The 25,983-nt window shown below is 42.7% G+C and overlaps 1 protein-coding gene across 5 annotated transcripts; it reads right to left on the reverse strand.

Moving 5' to 3' along the window:
- Nucleotides 1-963: 963 nt before the first annotated feature.
- Nucleotides 964-25,980, reverse strand: LOC138775270 (IST1 homolog). 5 transcript variants are annotated; one of them, XM_069955872.1, is made up of 12 exons: nt 21,141-21,329; nt 17,144-17,190; nt 16,966-17,002; nt 15,841-15,940; nt 15,002-15,182; nt 12,140-12,227; nt 10,729-10,812; nt 10,531-10,641; nt 9,422-9,604; nt 3,157-3,270; nt 1,440-1,482; nt 964-1,340 (listed from the first exon to the last, which is right to left on the reverse strand). In XM_069955872.1, the coding sequence occupies exons 4-12, from the start codon at nt 15,926-15,928 to the stop codon at nt 1,153-1,155; spliced, it is 1,080 nt and encodes a 359-aa protein (XP_069811973.1). In that variant the 5' UTR covers nt 15,929-15,940; nt 16,966-17,002; nt 17,144-17,190; nt 21,141-21,329; the 3' UTR covers nt 964-1,152. The 5 variants fall into 5 exon arrangements, with proteins under 5 accessions (XP_069811973.1, XP_069811972.1, XP_069811975.1 ...); XM_069955871.1 differs by lacking the exon at nt 16,966-17,002 and having other exon boundaries at nt 17,046-17,190; XM_069955874.1 differs by lacking the exons at nt 16,966-17,002; nt 17,144-17,190; nt 21,141-21,329 and adding an exon at nt 25,926-25,980.
- Between the last annotated feature and the right edge of the window lie 3 nt (nt 25,981-25,983).

The following is a 25,983-nucleotide window of genomic DNA, read 5'->3' on the forward strand; positions in this document are numbered from 1 at the left end:
TAGATTCTAAACTTTTCGGTATATAATGTATTTGTTAATGTTGTACCTGGAGTCATTGGGGTGTTAAAGCGGTACTCTGAGGAAAAAAGACATTTTTTAAATCAACTGTTGTCAGAGCGTTATACAGATTTGGGGGGGGGGGAGTGAATGCAAAGAGTTGACCAATGGCTCTTTATACCTTAATTTACATACAGCACAGGCAGCAAAGTGTAAAAGCAAAAAACATATTACTCAGACACATAATACATATGTCTAGACTAGAAATTAGCTAAACTCAAGCATGCTTTTTTTTTACAGTATTCAAATGCTGAACCAATTGGGTCGAGCATGCTAGAATCATCTCTAATCTAGACCTGCCGAAAGGTTCCCTTTAATAATGGTCTCTTTTACACACAATCCACCTTCTCTTATTAGATATGCTCTTTTCCATTCTTTAGCCATCAGAAGAAAAGAAATTGTGGACATGCTCTTACTGAAGTTGTCAGCGCTGTTTGGAGTTCGCAAAAAGGCAGATGAACCAACAACAGTGAAGGTGAAACAGTCCTGATAAAATATAAAACCTGCACTCTGATTCTAGGTCATCATTGTAAGATAAAGAGGAAAAATGTGCACCACTATAATTAAAGAGCTTCCTTCTTGCAGCAAGTGTGATTATTCTCTCTCAATATACATAGATTTCAGCTGCCAACTGGACACTGTGATATATTCTTAGCAAAGGCCATTTTTTCAGATTATTTCTGCTTTATACTCACTCACTACGAGGCACTCTAGAAGGCCACAGCTTTATTTTTTAAAAGTGCACGCTCATACAAGCTGAAAACAAGTCTGTAAATGTTATGTACAAAGGTTAGAAAATCAGGTAGGGAAGCAGCTCATCAACTTATTAGCAGTGATAAGTCTTTTGGGTCTTGCTTTAGGACATTCCTCCATTACACAGTTATATATGACGGCTTTGAGAAAATGGTCCTTTAGGCAAAGCTGCAGTTTCTGAATATTCAGTTTAGGGGTAATCAATACATCAAACCTATATTGGGGGGGAACAATTTTCTCTCTGAGGACCAGTGAGCAGATGCTTAGAATGTACAAAGAATATTTCAGATTTTCTCCTCGTCAGGTCAAGATGTTAAAGGGATAGAGAATCTGGTAAACATCTTAGGTTTTCTTCTTTAGCTCCTCAAATCTGCGTGACAGGTCATCAAAATCAATATCTTCTGAAGTTGAAGTTCCAGCTCCAGCAGAGGCATTAGGGAGTGTGTCTGGAACAGACGGCAATTCTGGAAGGACAAAGTTATCTGGTATCTTTGTACGTGGTTTAGCAATAGGTAGTGGATTACCAGGACCTTAAAAAAAAAAAAAAAAAAAAAAGACGTTTATGGCTGTACCAAATTTGTACCCATAACCAAACCATTTACTAATCATACTCATTTGAGCATACTAACCATCCTGTGGAGGAGCATTTGCCTGTGGCCCACCATCACCAAGCTGTTGGAGACAGACAACAGGTCAATTAGAAATACAGTTGTACAGTTCACAATTTTGGGCCCCATACACATAGCAGTCTTAGGCCACACACAGGGCGCATATAGATGTGACAATTCCATCATTCGTCATTAATTTCTAGCAGGAAAAAGAACCTGTCCTCTTCTATGATATCATAGGCACATACATCACATAAATCCCTATTGCAAAAGAAGAAATGTTTAAGGGGAAAAAAAAAAAAAGATTTTTCCCTTATTTTCGTGCAAAGTGAATGCACAGAGGTAAATAGTACCATGGGAGACATCAAGTTTGGCTTACCAGAAGGAGGTACACTTACAGAAGATGGGAGTGGAAGGTTTTCCACAATTGTAAGATGCCCAGAATCCAAAAGGATGCTGAGGAGAAAGAGGGCCCCAACAGAACTTAGACCGGGGATGATCCACAAGGCCCGCCAGTCTAGTAACTTACTGATCAAGGCCCTTTGATAGCAGCAAGCGACCAAATGTTTCATGCTACCAGTACTTACAATACAAAGCAAGTACCTTCACATCACTTCCAGTGGACGCCACCAGGCTGGCTGAGACCACCACACAGAAGGCCACAATTGCATGCAGGTTTTGAGGCCTGCTACTGAATGTGCTGAGGGAGACAGACCACTGCTCTGCCACTAAATTGTCCTTTTTAGTAAAATTATTATGGGGGCAGCCATTAAACCAGAGCTGCCTTAAAAAGCATTTAGATAAACACTTTACAGCAAGCCCCGTGGACAATGGAAAAATAGACTGGAGGGGACTCGCAGACTCTTTTGATAGAGTAGTCATACTTTCTGACTGGCAGAGATGTCATTGTGCAGAGAGTGGCGAGGGGGAGTAGTGTCTACCACCTATTGGGAATGACCTGATCCTATCCTATTTATATATTGGTGTAACCTTTAAGATGTAATCCTGCCTGTGATGGTAAGTAGGAGACTGCTGGAAAGAACTCTTCAGAACCAAAGTCTCAGCTTATTATTAGGGCCTAATTGCCAAAATGCCAAACATCAAGATTTTTTTCAAATAGTAAATACGGAATATTTAAAGGGGGGGGAGGGGGAAAGAGAGAATCACCGGCAATTCTTAATATGATACCATAAAAAGTTGTTTTCTGATGACACATTCCCTCTATATGATCAATGTGGATGTGTTTTTTATTTCAAAAGTTTTGATCGACTAGGGTCTGTGTGTCTTCAGAGCCAGAACAGGGGGGAGCTCGAGCACTTCTTTCCTCACTCTTTGTGGTTGCAACAAACTCAGCTTTGGGAGTGCCTTTTTTTTGTCATGTAGCACAGAGCTGTGAGAGAACATGCTTAGTGTGTACTTCTCCCAACTCATTCTAGCAACTGGTCAGACTCTGAAAACTTAGACAAGTCAAAGTGACAGTGCCCATTTAAATATAAGAACCTGTTTAGAACACAAACTGACTGAAATTTCAAACGTGTCTGCTTGTGAGTAAAGACCATTTCCCTAAGTCCACCTGTCAATTTTCAAAGTTGCAATTTAGAAAACAAATGATGATAGTGTAAGGATTGTGAAAGAATAGAATAGATCTTATTAGATTTTCTAAGAGCTTTCTGACACTTCTGAAACTTCTAACGTATCTAAAACTTCTAATGTATCTAATACGCCTATAAATACTTACAGACTCATATGTAGGAGGCATAGATGGGATTGGTGGGGGCCCCATTCCCATTGCTGGAGGATTTTGGTTACCAAAAGGTTGATAGATTCCCACAGGAGGTCCATTGAAAGTCTCCTGTTGTAAAATAAATTAAAAAGTACAGTAGGGCAAAAACATACATTTTTACCCTATCACTTAAAGCAACAGAAGGGAAAAATAACACAAAGACACATTGGTAGGGAAACAATATATTTTGCCTTGACCCAGGTGCTGCCAACCCATGCTCCTCCACTGTCCAACAGGGTACTAGAACCTTCTTTCCAATTGTACAGCTTTCCACAATAAACCTATCCTTTCTAATAATGTGATCACACATACAAACTTTCATTAGATTCCAACAACTACTTCTTGGTGTGTTATTGTTTTTTTCTTTTTTAATCAATAAGTGTACTTGGGCATGGTTACTAAAAAACTATTAAAACAGTCCAATCCAGGCCAAAGTGGTACCAATGTAAAGTACAGACAATGGCACAAGAAAATGAGCCCTCATATAACACCATAGGTGGAAAAATAAAAAAGGAACAGGGTCTGAATAGGGCACTTTTAGTCCTATTTACTTTCTGGAAAATGTTCTACAGTTTTTTTTTAGGTTGGAAAATAACATAAAACATTATAAATTGGATATTGTTGTAATTGTAACAACCCAAAGAAGAGAACCCAGAGAATGCAGATGTGTCAGTTTAACTGTACAAATGCATTGCTTAAGAATCAAAGCCACTAAAATTACAAAAAAATTAATGCAATTTTTAAAAGATTTTTACTGCACAAAGATTTTTTTCCATCTGGCCATGCCTTTTATGGTGAAATAAATGATGTTATCACCTTATTAGTTTTGCAAAAAATAAGCCATCATATGACCTTTTTTTGATAGAAAAACTAAAAAGAGTTATGAATTTTAGAATGCAGAGTGAAAAACAAAAAAGCAAAAACAAAAAAAATTGCTGTGTCTCCTATTGGGCCTCCTGACAACCCAGAATTCATGCCAGCCTTTTAGATGGTCTTGTACTGATCATCCCACCTGGCTCATATTATCACCAGCTCTGCTATCTAACCCCCACTTAACTCCTACAGGTTGTTTGCCTGGGCTTCTGCTTTGAGAACCATCTTTAATCTTCCCGTGGCCATCTGCTCTCACCTTTATATTGGATACATGTTTGTCAGGACTCCCTAGGGTGGCATCCAACTTCTGCAGCTAAAGAGAATCCAATGCTGTCTATGGCATGTTTTGCCCAGGAGAATTCTAAAATTTTGACCCAATAGTATTGGTGCCCCACCACTCTCCATACAGTCTTTTCCACAGTCTCTAATAATTGCTGGAAATGCAGTGCCACCATAAGTTCGATGCTCCATATATAGTGGGACTGGCCAGGGAATAGTCCCTCTCCACAGAGGAGTCTCCCTCCGTTCCATTCTTCCTGGACTGATATCTAGGATTAAGAAGGGAATTCAGCACCACTTCCCTCCTTCAATTGCAGACTGGGTCGCAGAACTCAATACTCTGTATTGCATGGCAGATCATGAGATCAGATCAGAAGCCTTCTATAAACACCTGGGCCTGTTGGCTTCACTTTAGGGGACTCCACAACCTTGCTAGATGGTTGTGTTAAGCTCACATACACCGCTTGATGTAGACTGTCTTTCACATTTTAAAAAGAGTGTCCTGGATTTGAAGAACATAGCTAGATTCTTCCAAAAACAGTGCATCAACTTTTAGGCCTGGATAACATTTAACTATCCATTGCTTTTTGCCCCCTCTCAGAAGCAAATAATAAAAATGCAAATATGAAAATGTTCTTGTTAGTAAGAGACTATTGTTTTTTTTTTCTCTCCCAGTGGGGGACTTGAACATGAGATCATATGTACAATACACTGCAATACCTCAGGCAGGCTGTAGTAGAAGAACCAGCAATACAGGCCTGAAGACCTCCGCTAGACCCCTGGCTGCAATGGTGCAAAGAAAACACACCATTTCACTTTGTCACACCTCTTTACTACCTACTGAGCTGTCAGCACTACTTGTTACCTGTGTCTGTGTTTCATTTCAATAATATATGCCTTTATTGAGACCATGAATAGTGACTAGGTGGTGCGTAGAGTTCCCTAACAACTCTGCCTCAATATGTTTCATGCCTGCCCCTTATATACTATACAATACTATGCAATGTTCATACAGCACAGTGAAGCATCGTGGTACTAGAGACCAGAAAATCTTAGGCTCTGCCTCCTTGACACTAGTCACAGCCCAACAAATATAAAAACACAGATGCAGGGTATAAAGGTATGTTCTGAATACTTAGTGGTGAAAGATTCGCTTTAAATACACAATGTAATACCACAATAATGGTCAGGAGCACCCCTCTGATGTCACTGTTGCTTCTGGCCACAGCAGCTAAGTGGTTAAATGGCTAAGATCAGAGTTATCCTGTTAGCTCTATAACACAGCTGAAAACTGCTGCATAAAGAGTTGCCTTGGGTCTTGAGCCTGTGACATATCATTCATGTACATATGTGTCGTATATTGCCAAGGGGTTAAAGGGAACCTACCACTCCACTTGTGCATCAGTAAACCTCAAAACTCTGGCAGGTACACAGTCCACTCCTAAAGCGAGCAGTGTACAAACAACTGGAAGCACTATAGACGGCATTGTAATACACTTACAATCCAGTCTACAGTGCTTTTGCCAGTTTCGTACACTGCTCGCTTTAGGAATGGACTATGTACCTTCCAGAGTTTTAACCCTTTGAGGACCAGGCCCAAAATGAACCAGTGGACCGCGCAAATTTTGATCTTAGAAGGGGAGGAGGGAAAAACGAAAACACTAAGAGCTCTAGCACTCTCAGTTTTCTATCTACAAGCCATGTAAGTGCTTGTTTTTTACAGGAATAGTTGTACTTTGTAATGGCGTCATTCATTTTACCATAACATGTATGATGGAAATATATTATTTATGAAGATATAAATTGGTGAAATCGTAAAAAAAGAATGCAATATGGTAACGTTTGGGGGGTTCCAGTGTCTACGTAATGCACTATATGGTAAAAGCGACATGATATTATTACTCTATAGGTCAGTCTGAACACAACCATATGCAGGTTACACAGATTCTCTAATGAGATATATATATATATATATTTTTTTTTTTTTTATTAAATCTTTTTTTTGGCAATTAAATATTAATAAAATGGGCCTATTGTGACACTTATAACAGTTTTATTTTTTCACCTACGGGGCTGTATGGGGTGTAATTTTTTTCCACCATGATCTCTAGTTTTTATTAATACCATATTTGTGAAGATCGGACGTTTTGATCACTTTTTATTGATTTTTTTTAAAATATATAATGTAACATAAAATCGGTAATCTGCGCACTTTTTTCCCTATTTTCGTGTACGCCGTTCACCGTTCGCAATGACGCTTGTTATATTTTAATAGGACAATTACGCACGCTACGGTATATACGGTGAGAGACCTCCGGTGGTCCGTTTGAACGATCGGGACCCCCGCAGTCATACTGCGGGGGTTCCGATCGGTAAGTGACAGGGCACTCCCCCTGTCACTTAAATGCCGCGGTCGCGCCGCGTTTAAGGGGTTAATGGCACGCGGCAGCGCGATCGCTGCAGCGTGTCATTACCGGCGAGGTCCCGGCTGCTCACTGCAGCCGGCCCCCAACTCCTATGAAGCGCGCTTCATAGCGGGTGAACCACCCAGGACGTACAGTTACGTCCAGGGTCGTGTGGTGACAGACTTCCATGACGTAACCCTACGTCCTGGGTTGTCTAGGGGTTAAGAAGGTAGTATCCTGCTGTGAAAGCAGAATTGAAGTTATCTAATAAATAATAATACATTTATTTGTATAGCGCCAACAGATTCCGCAGCACTTTTTTTTTTCTCTATGCATACAGTACAGAGGTACCTAATACACAGTTAAATTGGAATAAATAAGAACATAATAAATAAAAATAACAAAAATACAAATTATAAATGAGACCTGCTCGTTGGAGCTTACAGACTATAATTTTCGTTGACACCAGGCATAAGTGCTTTATTTGTCCATGGTCCAGGCATTGTACATAGTTAGAAATACAGGATAAGCCAGTAACAACGCCAATGTCTGTTGCAAGTAAACATATAAAGTGCAGGAACAGTCAGAGATATAGAGCAAGGGAAACAACAGAAGGGGGAAACAGTTTAGGGAATGTTATAGGCGAACCTGAAGAGATGAGTCTTCAGGGCACGCTTGAAACTGAGTATTGGGTATGAGTCTGATGTGTTTGGGTAGGGCGTTCCAGAGAATTGGTGCAGCACGAGAGAAGTCTTGGAGGCGGGAATGAGATGTTCTGATTATGGAAGATGTTAAGGTTAGATCATTTGCAGAGCGCAGAGCACGGGAAGGAGGATAGGTGGAGATGAGGGAGGAGATGTATGGAGGAGCAGAGTTGTGGAGGGCTTTATGGGTGCGGGTGAGGAGTTTGAAGTGGATTCTGGATTTAATGGGTAACCAGTGCAGTGACTGGCACAGAGGGGAAACGTCGATATAGCGGCTGGAGAGGAAGAGGAGTCTGACTGCTGCGTTCAGGATAGACTGGAGAGGGGAGAGCTTAGAGAAAGGGAGACCGATTAGTAGGGAGTTACAGTAGTCAAGATGGAAATGGATCAGGGCGACAGTCAGAGTCTGAGCGGTGTCAGTGGTGAGAAATGGGCGGATTCTGGAGATGTTTTTGAGATGAAGATGACAGGAGCGTGTAGGAGCTTGGATGTAGGGAGTGAGGGATAGGTCAGAGTCTAGCATAACCCCCAGACATCGAGGTTGATGCACAGGAGTGATGCTAGTACCACAGACTGAGAGTGAGATGTCGGGTTTAGGTGTGTTAGAGGGAGGAAATACCAGAAGTTCAGTTTCAGTTTTGGAGAGATTAAGTTTGAGAAACAGAGAGGTCATAGTGTTAGAGAGAGCGCATAGACAGTCACTGGTATTTTGTAGGAAGGCAGGGGAGATGTCACGGGAAGAAGTGTATAACTGGGTGTCATCAGCATAAAGGTGGTTTTGGAAACCAAACCTGCTGATGGTCTGTCCGATGGGGGCTGTATAGAGGGAGAAGAGGAGGGGACCCAGGACTGACCCCTGGGGAACTCCGACATTAAGAGGTAGGGGACCGGAAGTAGAGCCAGAGAAGGATACGCTGAAAGAGCGGTCAGAGAGGTAGGAAGAAAACCAAGAGAGAACAGAGTCCTTGAGGCCAAGAGAGCTGAGCATGGAGAGGAGAAGCTGGTGGTCCACAGTGTCAAACGCTGGTGATAGATCCAGGAGAATCAGCAAGGAGTAGTTTCCTTGTGACTTGGCCTTCAGGAGGTCGTTTTGACACCTTGTTAAGAGCAGTTTCAGTGGAGTGGAGGGATCGGAAACCAGACTGTAGAGGGTCAAGAAGAGAGTTATCGGAGAGATAGCGGGTTAGGCGAGAATAGACAAGACGTTCCAGGAGTTTAGAGATGAAGGGGAGATTAGAAACAGGCCGATAGTTGGCTGCACAAGATGGGTCTAGGGAGGGTTTTTTCAGCAGTGCGGTTATAATAGAGTGTTTGAATGAGGAGGGAAAGATACCAGAGGAGAGGGAGAGGTTGAATATTTTAGTGAGGTGAGTAGTGACAGCGGGAGAGAGGGACTGGAGGAGGTGTGAGGGAATAGGGTCAGTAGGGCAGGTAGTGGGACGAGAGGAGGAGAGGCGCTTGGCAACTTCTTCCTCTGTCACTGGGTCAAAGGCTGAGAGCGAAGGGGGAGAGGGAAGGGTATCTATGGGAGAAGTAATAGGAGCTATGGGACTTTGGGGCTGGGAGGGGGATCGGAGCGGGGAGTGTCCATTTTGGTTTTAAAGAAGGAGGCCAGGTCTTCAGCGCAGAGGTCAGTGATGGGTGTCTGAACTTTGGGCTTCAGAAGAGAGTTAAAGGTGTTGAAGAGGCGTTTTGGATTGTTTGAGAGTGAAGAGATGAGAGAGGTAAAGTAAGCCTGTTTGGCGAGGTAAAGGGCAGAGTAATAAGATTTGAGAGACAATTTGTAGTGAATGAAATCTGCTGAGGTTCTAGATTTCCTCTACAGACGTTCAGCCGTCCTAGAGCACCGCCGAAACTTTTGCTAAAATAATTTGTCATACAGGTATGGAACTATGACTAAATATTTAGCATGGAGTGTAAAAAAAAAAATGAAATGATTAACTAGCATCCCATACATACCGGTCCACCAGATACAGGGTAATTAAATGGTATTGTAGGGGTGGGCATTTGCATTGCAGGCATGGTTGGCAATGGTACTCCAAATCCTCCACCCCCTCCACTTCCTCCACCGCCTCCTTTCTTTATGTCATCTGAAAATCCAACATCTATAAGATCTGCTTCAACACCTGTAGGAACCTCGGCCTTAAAAAGTAATAGAAAGTGGGAATTAAAAGCGTACAGGTAAAATATACAAATTTATTAGCGGTTCTTCATAAGCTTCTTATTTTTTAAAGTTGCTGAAACATGTGCAGCCTCAGAAACATGTACTGTCTACCTTCCTGTTTGACACTCAAAAGGGGTTATCCAGCGCTACAAAAACATGGCCACTTTCTCCCTACAGTTGTCTCCAGATTGGGTGGGGTTTTAATACTCAGTTCCATTGAAGTAAATGGAGCTTAATTGCAAACCACACCTGAACTGGAGACAACAGTAGGGGGAAAAGTGGCCATGTTTTTGTAGCGCTGGATAACCGCTTTAAAGGGGTTGTCCAGCAGACAAAAAAAATATTCTTTCATATCAACTGGTCTCAGAAAAATATATAGATTTGTAATTTACTTCTATTCAAAAATCTCAAGTCTTCCCATACTTATCAGCTGTTGTAAGCCCTACAGGAAATGTTATTTTATTTACATTCAGACAGGGCTCTCTGCTGACATCTCTGGCCGAGACAGGAACTGTCCTGAGCAGGAGATGTTTTCTATGGGGATTTGCTGCTGCTCTGGACAGAGATGTCAGCAGAGAGCACTGTTTCTGAATGTAAATAAAAACATTTCCAGCAGGATATATAGGAGCTTATGGGAAGACTTGAGATTTTTAAATAGAAGTAAATGACAAATCTTTACAACTTTCTGACACCAGTAGATTTGAAAGAAAAATCTTCATGTGCAACATATGGAGAAGTACTGCAACTAAAATTAACATGCTTCAGATTTTTAAATCTGCAGTACAGGAGATTTTTTCTGTAGAAAATGTATGCAATGACATTTTACATAGGTCTGTTATAGGTCACTATCTTTCCTATGAAGAACGGAATATCATCCATGATGAAACTTTCAGTGTTCACTTACCATAACCACAGAATCTGGTTCATAGGGCACGTTGTAGTTTTTAGCAATCTCAATGAGGTACCGCTCGACAAGAATTTTTGGAGGAGCCTCTACACTCAGCTTGTGCATTAGCTAGAAAAAAACAGAAACATACAATAGCTCAAAAATGAGATAATGCTTTCTGAAATTAACAGACCACCCAGTAATCCTAACACATACCCGGTCGTTGACTGTTCCAATCTGGTTTGTCCTGCACAGCTTTCCATATTCTTTACTATACTTGGCGCACAGTTGATCAGCAACCTGCAGTATGGAAGATGCAATGTCACATGACTGACCAATGGCAGTCCAAACAACAAGTATCAGTTGTTACGCGTTAGCGGTTCAAAAATAGCCCGATCCAGACACTTCTTCACAGACACAGGTGTGGGGGGGGGGGGATACCTTAATAGACTGCATGAAAAAGTCCCAACATTTTGTGTAAAACAAATGAACGTGGAGTGAGTGATTTAGATACTTTTTTTAAAAAAAAATCTGTGCAAACCTTTGCAACCATTTTGCATGCAGCAACATGTCCTTGGCTCCAAAAATAGACTGGCTGTTCACCTATTTATAAATTCAATACACCAGTCTCTTACTCACACTGTAGTTAGAGGGCACACAAAAATACCCTGTTGATAAATTCTTCTCATTATGTGTAATCTACCACTATGGGATAGTCCTAACTTTACACAACTAACATCAGAGCTAGACCCCTCCTTTTGGCCGGCAAAAAGTTTCCCAACTTTCACAACGTGTTGAAGTCTTTCTACCAATTCAAAACAGACTTTGATTTGCCTTGTGAATCATTCAATGCATGATGTAAGCGTGTATATCAGGGATGGGGAATCTTCGGCCCTTCAGCTAGTGCAAAAACACAAAATCTTTAGCTTTGGCTGTCCAGGCATGATAGGAATTGTAGTTTTGCAACAGCTGGAGGGCCGAAGGTTCCCCATCCCTGGTATATATGAATAGAGCAGTCAATTTAGTAACTTGTTAGTCTCTGCATCAACGGCAGGTTTTTAACACACTTTATTAAAGGGGTTATCCAGCGCTATAAAAACCTGGCCACTTTCCCCCTACTGTTGTCTCCAGTTTGGGTGGGGTTTTGAAACGCCGATTCATTGAAGTAAATGGAGCTTAATTGCAAACCGCACATGAACTGGAGACAACAGTAGGGGGAAAAGTGGCCATGTTTTTGTAGCGCTGGATAACCCCTTTAAAGTATCCAGTAATCAGTGACACACTAATACCTAATAGGTATTTTAAAGTTTGGAATGTTTGATATCACATACTTTTGATGTATAAATTTACAAGCCCAGTATTCCAAGAACCACACCTTCTGGTACCCTGCGTGGTGCTGGCCTTACATGGACAACTCCATGCTTTTTTTATCTGGAGAGATTATTTAACTAAATTCTGTGTTTTACCATTACATTATTTTGCATCTCTAATTACACTGTAGAGTGTGTGTACAGTGTTGAGAAGAGAGTTTTAAAAGTAAAAAAAAAAAAAAAAAAAAAAAAAAAAAAGTTACTGTTCACTCATAATTCCCACCAATATGCAATAACCCTTTGTATGAATAACTCACTATTTTCAGTTCGGATACTTCAGTCTGTAGACGTGGAGCTGCCCAAATTAATGTGGAGACTGCTTCAGCCAGACCTGGATCAAGCTCCCTGGAAATATACAATACCAAATAAATGAAAATCTGTTTACAGAACTATACAATATAAGCACTTCTTCAAAGTTTTTTGTGTTCAAATAGCATTAAGAAATGCTTACGGTACTTTTAGTAAAATTTCAACTTTTTTTTTACTCCCACGGAAAAGGCTTTGGTAAAAATAAAAAAAATAAAAGATAGCCAGATGTATTAGCTAACTCAGTTGTATGCCAAAAATGTGGGCCACAATTTGATGCATTAAAGTCATGTCCTCAGACACATATAGAGTAGGGAATAAAGCTGTGCTACGTTTTAAACTTCAATTATTTCACTTCATTGCATAGCAGACCTCCAAGTTGTACTAAATTTGTTTAACACATTTTAATAGCTTTTACATAGTAAAATATTTTAACATAACAAACAGAGGAGATGTAACGGTGGATGCACTGAGAAGTTCAGAGTTCCATTTATATAGGATAACATACAGTAATGCACAGATCATACATCATTAAACATTTTTAAAAGTTGAAAGTAATTAAAACAAATAAAACATATGATAAAAACTTGCATTGCTGTTTGTGATTTTATAATCAGTATGTGTTATGTATAACAAATTGAGTCCAGACATCACGTAGTGTCCCCCGAGCCAACTCACAACTTCTCTTGTGAGTAGGTATGGTAGAGAGGGTAGTGTAAAAAATGGTAATTCATATACAATGTGGGCATTCCCAACCCTATAAAATATTTGAAAGTTTATTTAGTGACAAGTTAAAAGGATGCTATTGAGCCCTTAATTGGAAAGCCCCCAAATGTCAATGTACCAGCTAAATCTCCCAGGCAATACCATTCAGAGTATAGAAATGGACGTACAATATTGTCAATTCCCTGTCTTGTCTTCTAAAATAATTTTTTAGTTCTTTTATGTCGCTAATCTAAAAAGATTTGTAATTCGAGTCATCACCATAGCCATGTCTGGGATATTTACTTCTAGCCATTTTGCCATTATGCAGCAATGAGCTATCAGTAAAATGAGATGTACTATGTCTTGAATACGTTGTTATATGAGTGGTGTCAGATTGTAGAGTGTGAAATAGTAGTGCCTGGGGTGTCAGCAGTATTTTCAACCACCAGTGGGTGTGCACATACGCTATTATCTGATTCCAGGAGGTGGTTGAGTGAAGACAATCCCATACTTAAAGAGGATGTACCACCAGGTACGCCCTCTTTAACCTGACACAGGGATAGAACGGCGCCCTCACGGGGGAAGCACTGGAGGAAGGCCGGCCCGCCCCCAGTGGGAAGCAATTCCCTCCCCTTAATGACACGGCTGCTTTGATTGTAATGGAGCCGCGTCATAGAGGGGAGGGAATTCCCACCCACTGGAGGCGGGCTGGCCTACCTCCAGTGCTTGTGCACCAGGCCGGTAACCGTGGAAAGAACGGCGCCGTACACGGGAACCGGGCCGCAGTTCGAAAAACAGACCGCGGCACCGGCTTCCCCGTGATGGCGCCGTTCTAGCCCTGTGTCAGGTTACAGAGGACGTATCTGGTGGTACATCCTCTTTAATCAGGGGTGCTTTATATTTGGGACAGGCTGTTATCTGATCTGGGAGGGTGGCAGCGACTCTGTACCCACAATCTGAACCCCCCAAACCACTTGTACCTTCGGATAGCTGCTTTTAATCCAAGCTCTGTCCTGGGGTCCGTTCGGCAGGTGATGCAGTTATTGTCCTAAAAAACAACTTTTAAACTTGCAGCCCCGTGCCCAAGGGGAGTATCTGTGCCCCAACTTTGCAACACCCCTCCGTCCCTCCTCCCCACCCTCTTCATCATTAGGAATGCCACTGGAACATTTACTCCTGTTTGAACATTGCACAGGTGCCTTAACAATCCAGCCCATGTGCCGGGCTGACACAGCTGAGGAATAGGAGGCAATCTGCCTGGAGCATTCCTAGTGATGAAGAGGGTGGGGAGGAGGAACAGAGAGGTTGTGCCAGCCTAATGCATACACAATCTAAGCCCTGACCGGGCTGCCAGTTTAAAAGTTGTTTTTAAGGACAATAACTGCATTACCTGCCGAACGGACCCCTGGACAGATCTTGGATTAAAAGCAGCTATCCGAAGGTACAAGCAGTTTGGGGGGGGACAGATTGTGGGGACAGAGTCGCTTTAAATCTATATAGTGAAGAATGAAAGAATCTATATAGTAAAGAATGAAAAAAAAAAAGTTTCCCTACATCTTTTGTTAATACATTTGCACATTGTCTCCTAGCCTTTTAGTATTACCTCTTCTATATCCTCTGCCTGCCATCTCTTCCAAGTTGTAAACAGGCGTTTTGTATTTTTTAAAAAGTATTTTTATTTAAAAAGAATAAGCTTGGTATACATATATAATATGAGAGGGTGGCAGTCTCTTAACGTTGCTGGTTGGGGGAGCTGTCAGGCCCCAGAGCGTTACCATAATGAAGAGCTTTAACAGCCGCTGCCATTTTCTCTGAGGTAACTGCAACATTTAGAATATATTTTTGATTATGGTCACTGTACTCACTTTTGAAGCTTCCAACAATCGTGTTGTGGTGTATAGCCCAAACCAGTGTATAAACAGACTCAGAGCTAATGTATAACATCAATGGCACTCTGGGATGCCGCTCTGCTGCGAAAGTTTTGGAAAACATGTCTCCTCCATCATACACATGGGGAAGGAAGAGTTTCCTCCAAAACATACGCTGACAATGTTTCAAAGGACAAGTCTGCTGCAGACAACTCCTTTAATTTCATGGTGCAGACTTACTTCATAGACTGAATTAAGCCAAATCGGGCCAGAAGCAGATCACAGTATAATTCTAAGATCTCCATGGCTTCTACCAAGTAGTCCTCTCGGATGATGTGCTCCACCCGGATTCTTGCTCTTTCATCTTTCCCAGAGGATAAGTAGTCTGCAATCTCCTTTCTGGCCTTTTGTGCCAACTCGGCTGAAGGGAGAGGATAAAAATAAATGTGGTTCAACTTATACATTTTATTTTTTTAGCAGCACAAATATGATCCAACCTAAGAAGATGCTGCATGTCAGGAAAGCTCCTGACATACACTTTAAGTGTCTCCATAATATTTTACTAGTCAGACCCAACATAACCTAAGGGGCTCACTGCTTACTGGCGGCAGCATGAAAATAAAAACCAAACACAGTCACCTAATTTGGTCCCCCAGAGAACTCTCCAAAACATTATGTGGGCTCAGACTACTAAATTATTCCAAGGCGGAGTCCTCACAGTGATAACCCCCTGAGCCAATCACTGAATAAGGTGGGACCCTGCCACAGACAAGTGATGAGCATAGTTTGGGGGGGGGAATGCAATTGTTTTTTAATTTTATGTCGCATCCAGAAAAAAAATATATTTAACTGCTCCTTGATTCATGTATGTAAAAATGAGGGGGGGGGGGGGGGTGTCTAAGGAACTGCCACCAGCTATACAGCTGACACCCCTTTCAGCAGCTGGGATCAGTGATAATGCTGGTTAGATGGGAAAAGGGTGAGAGCCCTGCCCCCTCCACCTTGCTGTGATCATGCTATAGGGATATAGTAGCCAGGAAACTAACCCCATTTATTGCTGGAATTATGGTGTTACTTACTTTTTTTCTTCTCCAAAAGTTTCAGTCTGTTTATGACAAGCCTTAAATTTACTCGAAGCCGCTCAGCCTTAAACCCGGAGCCCAACATTGTGTCTCTCTCCTGCAATTACAAAGATTCTTCATGAGAAAACTGAACCTTAATCTTAAAAAAAGCTGTTTTTGTTAAAATAAATAAAAAAACAATGGTAAAGACAGAGACACCCAGAAGGGGTACAGATATGTCCATAGTATGCATGAATTAGATGAGAATGAAAAGTGCTATAGATTTCCCCCAGACACTAGACCACCATGTAAATACTATAGGTTTTTAATTCTTAAATCTTCAACATTAGACTGGTAGGGTCTGACAGCTGGGTCCCCAACAATTCCTAAAATAAAGGGGTGTGTTTACAGTACTGGTCAAATAAATCAATGGGTGCTGAGTATAGGGAGCCTAAAGAAAATGGATCAACCCTACTGTTGCCGTAGAATTTTACAATTTCTGCTGTGACTATGGGCACAATACAATTAGAACTATAAATGTTGCTGGGAAATGTAGCATTACGTAACACATCAGTCATATAAGCCTCTGTTATATCAGTTTTATGGGCTCCATTTCACCTATATGCATTAATGTATACCTCTGAAAGATAACTCATCCATAGGGCACCATTCTAAAAACATATGTTAAATGCATACAGTTTACTGGATATAACAGTCTATACTTCATACTTTTTTTGTGGTGGAGGGTGGGTTAACACATTAAGAAAGGAAAGTATTTTGGAACCAGATGTATAATAGTGTCTGAGGCTGTATTTTTCTATTTTAAATCTGCACCTTCTATAAGTTGGTTTCTGGTGTATATTTGACACATTTGTGGTATATTAAAGCGAATGTACCACATGAATACATATATTACATTTTCCATATGACCTTATCAGTACTGATTCTGCCTGTCTGGTCCTTTTTAAAATCATCAATCCTGTTTCCACTATTTTTGCTGTTTTATACATATGCTAATTCTGGTGCACTGGAGCGTCCAGTGAATAGGTAGGTCCACTCCTGGTGACACACAGCTTGTGTGTTCCTCCAGGCCTGGCTTCTACGTAAGCTCCTGCCCCGAATCAGTGTGTCATCTCACACTACCTATGAGCTGTCATCAAAGCTGCCCGGAGCTGACACATGGGGGGTAAATATAAGTCACGTGTCACCAGGAGCAGACATACCTATGCATTGGAGCCTCTGGAAACTGCATATTTCCTGGGGTAAGAAAGGATCAAGCATGTTGAAATTCATCATGCTGAAAATACCTAACATCTGCTCTTGTGAAATACCCCATACACATAGGCGAGTCTGTGAACCTTCTGGCATCTGAGGGGTGGTGGAAGAGAAGAAAACTTTAGTTAGGACCAGACAAAATTCATTACTAACAATAAAGCCATCTTCACTGACCTTTATGTGATTCACACAAGTAGTAGTAAAAGCGCTAACCTTGCCGATTATTATTAGAACACATTGTGACTTTCTTTACTTCCTGGTTAACCCGTATTTCCATTACAACACTCGGTCACTAAAGGTCTCTACTATTATATGTGTGCTATGTCACGAGAATGTTTAAGACAAAGAGCAGTAAAAATACATGACGGCAACTGTTTCAAAACTATAATTACCATCACGGCAGACCAGCCAAATCCAAAGATTTGGCTATCCAGGTATGATGGGATTGTAGTTACCCATCCCTGAACTAGAAGCAGCCAACACAAGAAAGGAAAACCTAAAACTATTTTACTGTCTATCCAAAAAAAAACTGAACACTGACGGATTTAATGAAACCGGATACAGACAGAGCGCAGTAAAAACAAGGCTGGGGAGTAAGCCACAGTCCTGACTCCAACTCCTTCATAAATGGCCAGTCAGACATCAGGGGAATTATTTGTCCAAGTAGTGCAAAGTAGATCTGACTCCTACATCATCCTAGGGCGACTTCTGAGGGAATAAGGAAAGATATAAATCAGATTCTCCTGTGTGTGCAATGGATGCAGCCAGTCTCCAGCCACCATGTCCTGAACAACTCTTTCAAATACTTTTCGGAACTTCCAAATTAAAGAAGGGAAATAACCGTCACTATGCACCTCCTCAGAAAGGTAACGTATCTACCTAGACTTTTTTTTTTTTTTTTACTCATCAGAGCCAGGTAGGGAAATGTTCTCTTTTGTAATCCGTTTCTAGCTTCTGATTTAGGCTTTAGTAAATTGTTATTATGGGTGGGGGTGGGGGGGTCATATTGACTCAGCTATTTTAACAGCATTCAGAAATATGCTTTACAGCAAGCCCCATGAACCATAGGATACAACAGACAGGACTTCTGGGCATGGACAGGATCCATTCAGATAGATAAGTAAGGCTTCTGGGCGTGCTCAGTGACATATAGAGATCATTCTACAGGGAGGGGGACACTTAGCTGTGAGGAACAGCTAGTATGTATACCTCCATTATGTTGATACTGGTGTCACCTTTCACTGTAAGGCTGGGTTCAGACTACGGAATCCACACGAATAAGTTCCAGCGGATTCCATCTCTTGTACTTGCTCACGTCCGCACGCGTCACTGCCCGTGCCGTAGACACCATTCTATTCACGGACGGATTTCGCATTTCGCCGAAAAAAATTGACAATTCACTTCTTCTGGCGGAATGCAGAATCCGCCCGTGCATAGAATGGTGTCTATAGAGCTGGCGGATATGCGCGCCGCCATGAACGGGTACGAACAACGGATTCCGACAGAATTTATCCACGCGGATTACGTAGTGTGGACCCAGCCTAATGTTTTCACACTTTTACACCCTCTTGTGTCAATGAGTGTTTTTTTTCTACTGTAGCAGGATGGATTTGTATTCAGACAAGTCCTGGAAAATCTTCAAATAAAACCACATCCAATAGGATTGTTTGTGATGACTTTGAAGTTGGGCAAGTTCTTCTATTCATCAGAGCTCCCCTATCTTCTTAAACCATAATTAACAGGAAGGGGAGCTGAAGTCCAACCTGACAAGCATCCTACAATAGGCCTCGAGAGGGATCTCACTGCTGTTTAGTAGGAAAAAGGCGACAGAGAGGGGAAGCAGAAAGTCTATGAGCTTCCAGGTACCTAATATCAGACTCAGAAGATGTGTAAAATAATACCCTCAGCACCACATCCCCTCCAACAAAGGGGAGATTCTTTTAGAAAAATACAGTGCAGTCTAGTTGTAAGACTTACAGAAAGTGCCAATCACCTGTCAGCATCCTGTGCCTTTCTTTTATGGAATAACGTTTTAGAAGTCTACAAGTTCAGTGAGGCCCAGTGTCTTTTTGAGTGGGTTGTGTTAAAGGTTCTGTTAAAATCAGAGCAAACAGCACAGTATGCGACACTATTTCTTTCAGCACAACACCTGATACCATGCTGGAAACCAAACAGACCCTATCAAGGTCAATGGGATCCATTGGGTGTGTTCTTGTCAAGCAATTTGGTCTTTTATTTCCCTCTCGCCATAGGAGAACAATGAAGACAGGGGGAGAGCTTCAAACTGCTTTTTCATTATAAAAATGCATTTTTTGGCTAATAAACCCAATTACAAAGTTTCTTAAAATCGCCTGGACTATTGATTTCTGCAAAAAAAAAAAAAAATTTCACGACCGTGACACTTTAACGCAGTGATTTTCAACCAGTGTGCCGTGGGGAAAGTTCCCCAAACTATGGTGCCCCTGTGAAACAGGAGAAAACAATGGGGGAGAGAAACCTGGGGATGGGGGAGAAACAGGGGAGAGAAGCAGGGGGCAGAGAAACATGGGGATGGGGGAGAGAGAAACAGCAGAGAGAAGCAGGGGGGAGAGAAACATGGGAATGGGGGAGAGAAACAGCAGAGAGAAACATGAGGATGGGGGGAGAAACAGGGGAGAGAAGTTTGGTGGAGAGAAGCAGTGGGGAGAAGTATGGTGGAGAGAAGCACAGGAGAAGCAGGGGGGAGAGAAGCACAGGAGAGAAGCAGGGGGGAGAAGTATGGTGGAGAGAAGCACAGGGGAGAGAAGTATGGTGGAGAGAAGCACAGGAGAGAAGTATGGTGGAGAGAAGCACAGGAGAGAAGTATGGTGGAGAGAAGCACAGGAGAGAAGTATGGTGGAGAGAAGCACAGGAGAGAAGTATGGTGGAGAGAAGCACAGGAGAGAAGTATGGTGGAGAGAAGCACAGGAGAGAAGCATGGTGGAGAGAAGCACAGGAGAGAAGCAGGGGGGAGAAGTATGGTGGAGAGAAGCACAGGGGGAGAAGAAAACAGGCCCAGGTTTCCCACTGAGTGAGTATAAATACATTTAGAATCTATATTATTAACTATATGTATAATATGTACTGTTTTAGTGTCATTTTGTGTCATTTTGGTTGGTGGTGTGCCCCGGGATTTTTTAAGTATAAAAAGTGTGCCGCGGCTCAAAAAAGGTTGAAAATCACTGCTTTAATGTGAATCCGTGACACTGTTAGATAGCTGTAAGGGCAAGTAGACATATGGTGCCTTCATATACTGTACTTCCAGAACATAGAAAAATGCTTCTCTTCTCTGGTGCCAAGTATCAGAGGCTTTACCAAGCTTATAAAGTGCCAAGGACTGTAAAGCCTCCTTGCTCCCCCTCCCATCACAGTTCCTGGCAGTAAGACAAATCACATATTTTTAGTCTTGAGCACCAATTTCCAATGCATTAAAATATGTCAGAAAGAGAGTGTTCTTTTTGGTCTGATGACTATGGGACACACACGAATGCCTGGTAACCACAATCCTTCATTATGTGTCATTGTGTATAAATATCAGAACCCGACCGCCAACACCTGCTAAGTAATAGGCGCTCAGAAAATGCCCGTAATCCTTAGCGGACTACGTTCAGGTCACTGAATTGGAGGAGGTCTGTGGTGACCCGAGACCACGAGCGCCAGCAGACAATTAGCGGACATATCTGCGCCTCTGAGGTACTAATACACGCCCGGCCCAACCATACAGCAATACAGAAGCAGTATAGACTGGACACAATGTAGCAGATGCTCAGCTGTGCATAGTATTAGCTTTAGAAGGGTCTCAGCCTCCTGACTGATTGGCAGCAAGCAGCCCTCTTATAAATGGTGCTGACTGGAGACACAACATAAGCCTCTCACACCGTACTGCCATTACAGGCTCCAGTCCTATATAACAGGCCAGTGTACACAGTATAAGGAGCACAGGACACACAGCCGCACATACAGTATACATAACGGGGGCAGAGCCTGGAAGTGCCGGGCACACAGACACACACAGCACCCACTACCTAAGCCTCGTCTCCTTCCGGTAACACAAGCCCCTCGCAGGATCCGCCGGGTGTGGAGGCCTCACTGCGCCCAGAAACTGCCGACTTCACCTGTCAGGTAGCTAGGACTGCGCCGGAATACGCCCTCCACTGACGTCACGTCATGTGCCAAGGCTGCGGGCGGGTCTAAGGTATCAGCTGGGGTACCGAATGCTGACTGACGTCAATGTCATGTGCCGAGTGCTGGGCGGGGCTTAGTTAAGGAGCAGCAATGAAGGGATAGGTGGAAACGTGCACTTCCTGGTGACGTCACTTCCACGTGATAGAGTCTCTATTGTGCTCTGGCTGTGACGGTATATTACACAGGGGAGATAGTGCTGAAACCTTGTGCCAAGGGACAGTGGAATAGCTGGTTATAGCAGCCAATCAGATTGCTTCTCACATTAAAAAAAAAGACTAGAAATTAAAATTGGACTCTGGTCTGTTCCCTTACACAAGGTGTGAGGGAACCTACCTTTTGGGGAAATCACCAACAGGGGAGCCTATAGAGGTGGGGAAGAGAAGCTACCAGTTACTGTGGGGGAGCCAGGACCCAATAAAAAGAAAGATTTTTTAAAATCCTACTAAGGGGGCCTTATGAATGGAGGACCTACATATACTGAAGAAATGACTTACATAAGACCTACATATACTGAGAAAACTACTATGAGGGACCTACATATACTGAGGAAACTACTTACAGAAGACCTACATATACTGAGAAAACTACTATGAGGGACCTAAATATACTAAGAAAACTACTATGAGGGACCTTAATATACTGAGGAAACTACTACGAGGGACCTACATATACTGAGGAAACTACTTACAGAAGACCTACATATACTGAGAAAACTACTATGGGGGACCTACATATACTGAGGAAACTACTGTACTTACATAAGACCTACATATACTGAGAAAACTACTATGAGGGACCTAAATATACTGAGGAAACTACTTACAGAAGACCTACATATACTGAGAAAACTACTATGAGGGACCTACATATACTGAGAACACTAGTATGAGGGACCTACATATACTGAGAATACTACTATGAGGGACCTACATATACTGAGAAAACTACTATGAGGGACCAACATATACTGAGAAAACTACAATGATGGGCCTACATATACTGAGAAAACTACTATGAGGGACTTACATATACTGAGAAAACTACTATGAGGGACCTACATATACCGAGAAAACTAGTATGAGGGACCAACATATACTGAGAAAACTAGTATGAGGGACCAACATATACTGAGAAAACTACTATGAGGGACCTACATATACTGAGAAAACTACTATGAGGGACCTACATATACTGAGAAAACTACTATGAGGGACCTACATATACTGAGAAAACTACTATGAGGGACCAACATATACTGAGAAAACTACTATGAGGGACCAACATATACTGAGAAAACTACTATGAGGGACCTACATATACTGAGAAAACTATGAGGGACCTACATATACTGAGGAAACTACTATGAGGGACCTACATATACTGAGCAAACTACTTACAAAGGATCTACATATACTGAGAAAACTACTATGAGGGACCTACATATAGTGAGAAAACTACTATGAGGGGCCTACATATACTGAGAAAACTACTATGAGGGACCTACATATACAGAGGAAACTACTTACAAAGGACCTACATATACTGAGAAAACTACTATGAGTGACCTACATATACTTGGAGAAACCACCTACTATGGGCAACAACATACTCGGGGGAAACTACCTATTGGGACACCTACATACTAAGAAAACAACCTTCAAGGGGCACCTACATGGGGTACCTAGTTATTGTGGGAAACTACCTATTGTGTGCACCTACCTAATATGGGAAACTGGCTACTGGAACAACCTTCCTACCTAATGGGGAACCTTCATACTACCTTCCCACCACCTACAGCTTCCACCTACCCACTTTGATGTGAAGGACAGCAAAGTGGGCATTATTGCTGAGGCAAAGAGTACGAGGGTCCTGGAAAAATGCAGAGCCTAAGATAATTGTCTGGCAGGTTCTGCTGAAACTAGTTGCTGGAAGAAATTGTCATGGTTTCAGCTTGATCAAACACAGAAAGAAAACAAAGGGGAGTGCTTCAGCCTGGGCAAGTGCTCGGAAATAGACCGACACTGTGCACAGGAACCAGGCGGCCGTTCAAATAAAGGACTGCGGCACCGGCTTCCCTGTGCCAACGCCGTTCTGTTGATATGCAACACTTACAGCGAATGTACCTGATGGCGCATTCACTTTAAAAGAGTTATCCAATTAGGTAATTACTAATAATTCATTCCAGACATGTCATTACCTTTTCTGTCTCCTTCCCTAGTTCCGAGCCTGCTGCTTTCTGCTCAAGACACAGAAAACTGTGTGTAAGCTATTCACTCTGTCTCCCCCTCCCTTCTGAGACGACTCTACCTGGCTGGCTGTTTCTGCTCTCTGTGAAGCTGGGAGAGTAATCTAAGGTCAAGTTACTTGTGACCTTATTGTGATTATCCTTCCCTCCATCACAGAGTTGTCCAGGGACACTGTGGAGGGTGAAGGAGACAGAGAGAAAAGCTCACACAGAGTTTTCTGTGTCTTCAGCAAAAAGAAGCAGGTTTGTAACTGGGGGAGGAGTCTGAAAAGGTAATGACATGTATGGAATGAATTGTTAGTCTGCAGGAGGGGGGATGAGTCAACATATTTTTTTACCCAACCGGATAACCCCTTTAAATTGCAATGCTATGCATTCCCACTTAACCCCTTTCTTGCTGGGTGCAGTGCAGTCAGCCGTGTGTGTGTCTGTGTGTGTATTGGATGTTATCACTACTAAGTTTTTGCCACCAAAAAAGTTAAAGGAGAAGTCCAGCGAGGAGAAAAAAAAATCAGCCCGGGCAAATGGTGTGGGGAATGTAAACTTACCGTACCCTGCCCACACAGCGCTGTGTCCCGCACCTCGACCACTGACAGCCTTCTTCATATTTCCCCCATTACATCATAACTTGGCCACCATTTCCTGCCGTTCCAGCATAGTTGTGATGTACCCTGAAGCCTGGAGAAAAATACATTCAGCGGGGCACGGGTTCCTGGTAATGCAGCACAGTGAGGGCACTGGGTCCGGTAACTATACTTTATTATGTTTCCGCCACCCCCTGCCCGCACTGTAATTTAGAATTTAGCAGGATGTCTCCTTTAGGTGGCGATGCACAGCAACTCTTTCCTAGTGGGCTGGGCAGGAAACATACAATACTAAAACATACCGAGCCCAGCCAAAGCCCTCTCAGGAGCAGAAGCCTAGGGTCCATTTACACAGAAAGATTATCTGACAAAGATTTGAAGCCAAAGGCAGAAACAGACTATAAACAGAGATCAGGTCATAAAGGAAAGCCTGAGATTTCTCCTCTTTTCAAATCCATTCTTGGCTTTGGCTTCAAATCTTTGGCAGATAATCTTTCTGTGTAAATGGACCCTCATGCTGGGTTTACACGGAACGATTATCGTTCGAATTTGCACAATAACGATCGACTTCGAACGATAATCGTACGTGTAAACGCAGCGAACGATGAGCGAGAAATCGTTCATTTTGATCTTTTATCTTGTTCTTAAATCGTCGTTCGCAAAAAATGTGCAGATCGTTCCGTGTAAACAGTCGTCGCGAGAAAGTCCGGCCGGCCGCAGCCCCCTGCGCCGGCTCGATCGCCACCCCCGCCGCCGCTCCGATCGCCACCGCTTCAGCACTGATTGGCTGAAGAGGAGCCGTTTGAAATTCCCGGCTCCCCTCTTCAGCCAATCAGTGCTGCCGTGCATTGATTGGCTGAAGAGGGGAGTCGGGAATTTCAAACGGCTCCTCTTCAGCCAATCAGTGCTGAAGCGGCGGCGGGGGTGGCGATCGGAGCGGGTGTGGCGATTGGAACGGCGGGGGCGACACAGGGGGCTGCGGATGAGTAGGGGGCCGGGCTGTGGATGAGCGGGGGGCGGGCTGCGGGGGGCCGGGCTGCGGGCGCGCAATCGCAAAACGATTTTTCCGTACGATATATTGTACCGTCTAAACGCTGATCGTTATGAAAAAAAATTGTTACTCCGACATCGTTAATCGTACGATTGGGCCAATTATCGTTTTGTGTAAACCCAGCATTACATTCTTTAATAGAAATCCATGAATCACACAATCATAGAATCACATGACTCATAATGAGACAAAAATTTGGAAAGTGGAAAAAAAGCCACAAAAGAAAAAAAAAGGTACTGGGTACACACCTATGGGTAAAACAAAACCGCATCAACCTCAAATCTGAGAACTTGGCTACCATTGGCAATGTCCATAGACAGTGAATGTAGCGGCAGTGCTCCATTCTCCAGATAATGGGGGACCACAATGGACCGCCCCATTTACATACTGACAAAATTCTATATATCCCAGCACCGGAGACTATAAAACGCAGTGTGAGCCTAGCCTGGCCTATTTGTGCACTATTTATGGGATAGCGGCCATGTGTGTGATCCTCTGACAACCTCTGAAGCTTTCATAGCTGACACCTGTGTAAGAATCCAGTCAGATGCAGTTCCTACCATGTTGTGAGGACTTTACCATTGGCCTTTATGGTGGTTCCCCTTATGGGCAGCTGTAGGTAGCAGAGACTGGCACCTCTTCGGATGAGGTGATGCCTGTCATTTAAAGGCATGGTGGGTGAACACTGTAAGTGGTGTGGCTGGCACACTGTGGGCATTGCTTGCCTGCCATGGCTGTTTCTCACCTAAGAACACTGAATTGCCCCATTTGCCATACAATGCATGTCACACCGGAGGCTGGTT

The sequence above is a fragment of the Dendropsophus ebraccatus genome, unplaced genomic scaffold (assembly GCF_027789765.1).
Source record: "Dendropsophus ebraccatus isolate aDenEbr1 unplaced genomic scaffold, aDenEbr1.pat pat_scaffold_1443_ctg1, whole genome shotgun sequence".
In the NCBI taxonomy this organism is placed as follows: domain Eukaryota; kingdom Metazoa; phylum Chordata; class Amphibia; order Anura; family Hylidae; genus Dendropsophus; species Dendropsophus ebraccatus.

Excerpts from the sequence above, each read along its gene's own strand:
- LOC138775270 (XM_069955874.1), bottom strand. The coding sequence starts at position 15,928 with ATGTTGGGCTCCGGGTTTAAGGCTGAGCGGCTTCGAGTAAATTTAAGG. Across the intron at positions 12,228-15,001 it reads GGCTTAATTCAGTCTATGAA|GGAGCTTGATCCAGGTCTGG; the intron begins GTAAGTCTGCAC and ends GTATATTTCCAG. Across the intron at positions 1,483-3,156 it reads TGCCTCCTACATATGAGTCT|CTTGGTGATGGTGGGCCACA; the intron begins GTAAGTATTTAT and ends TGTCTCCAACAG.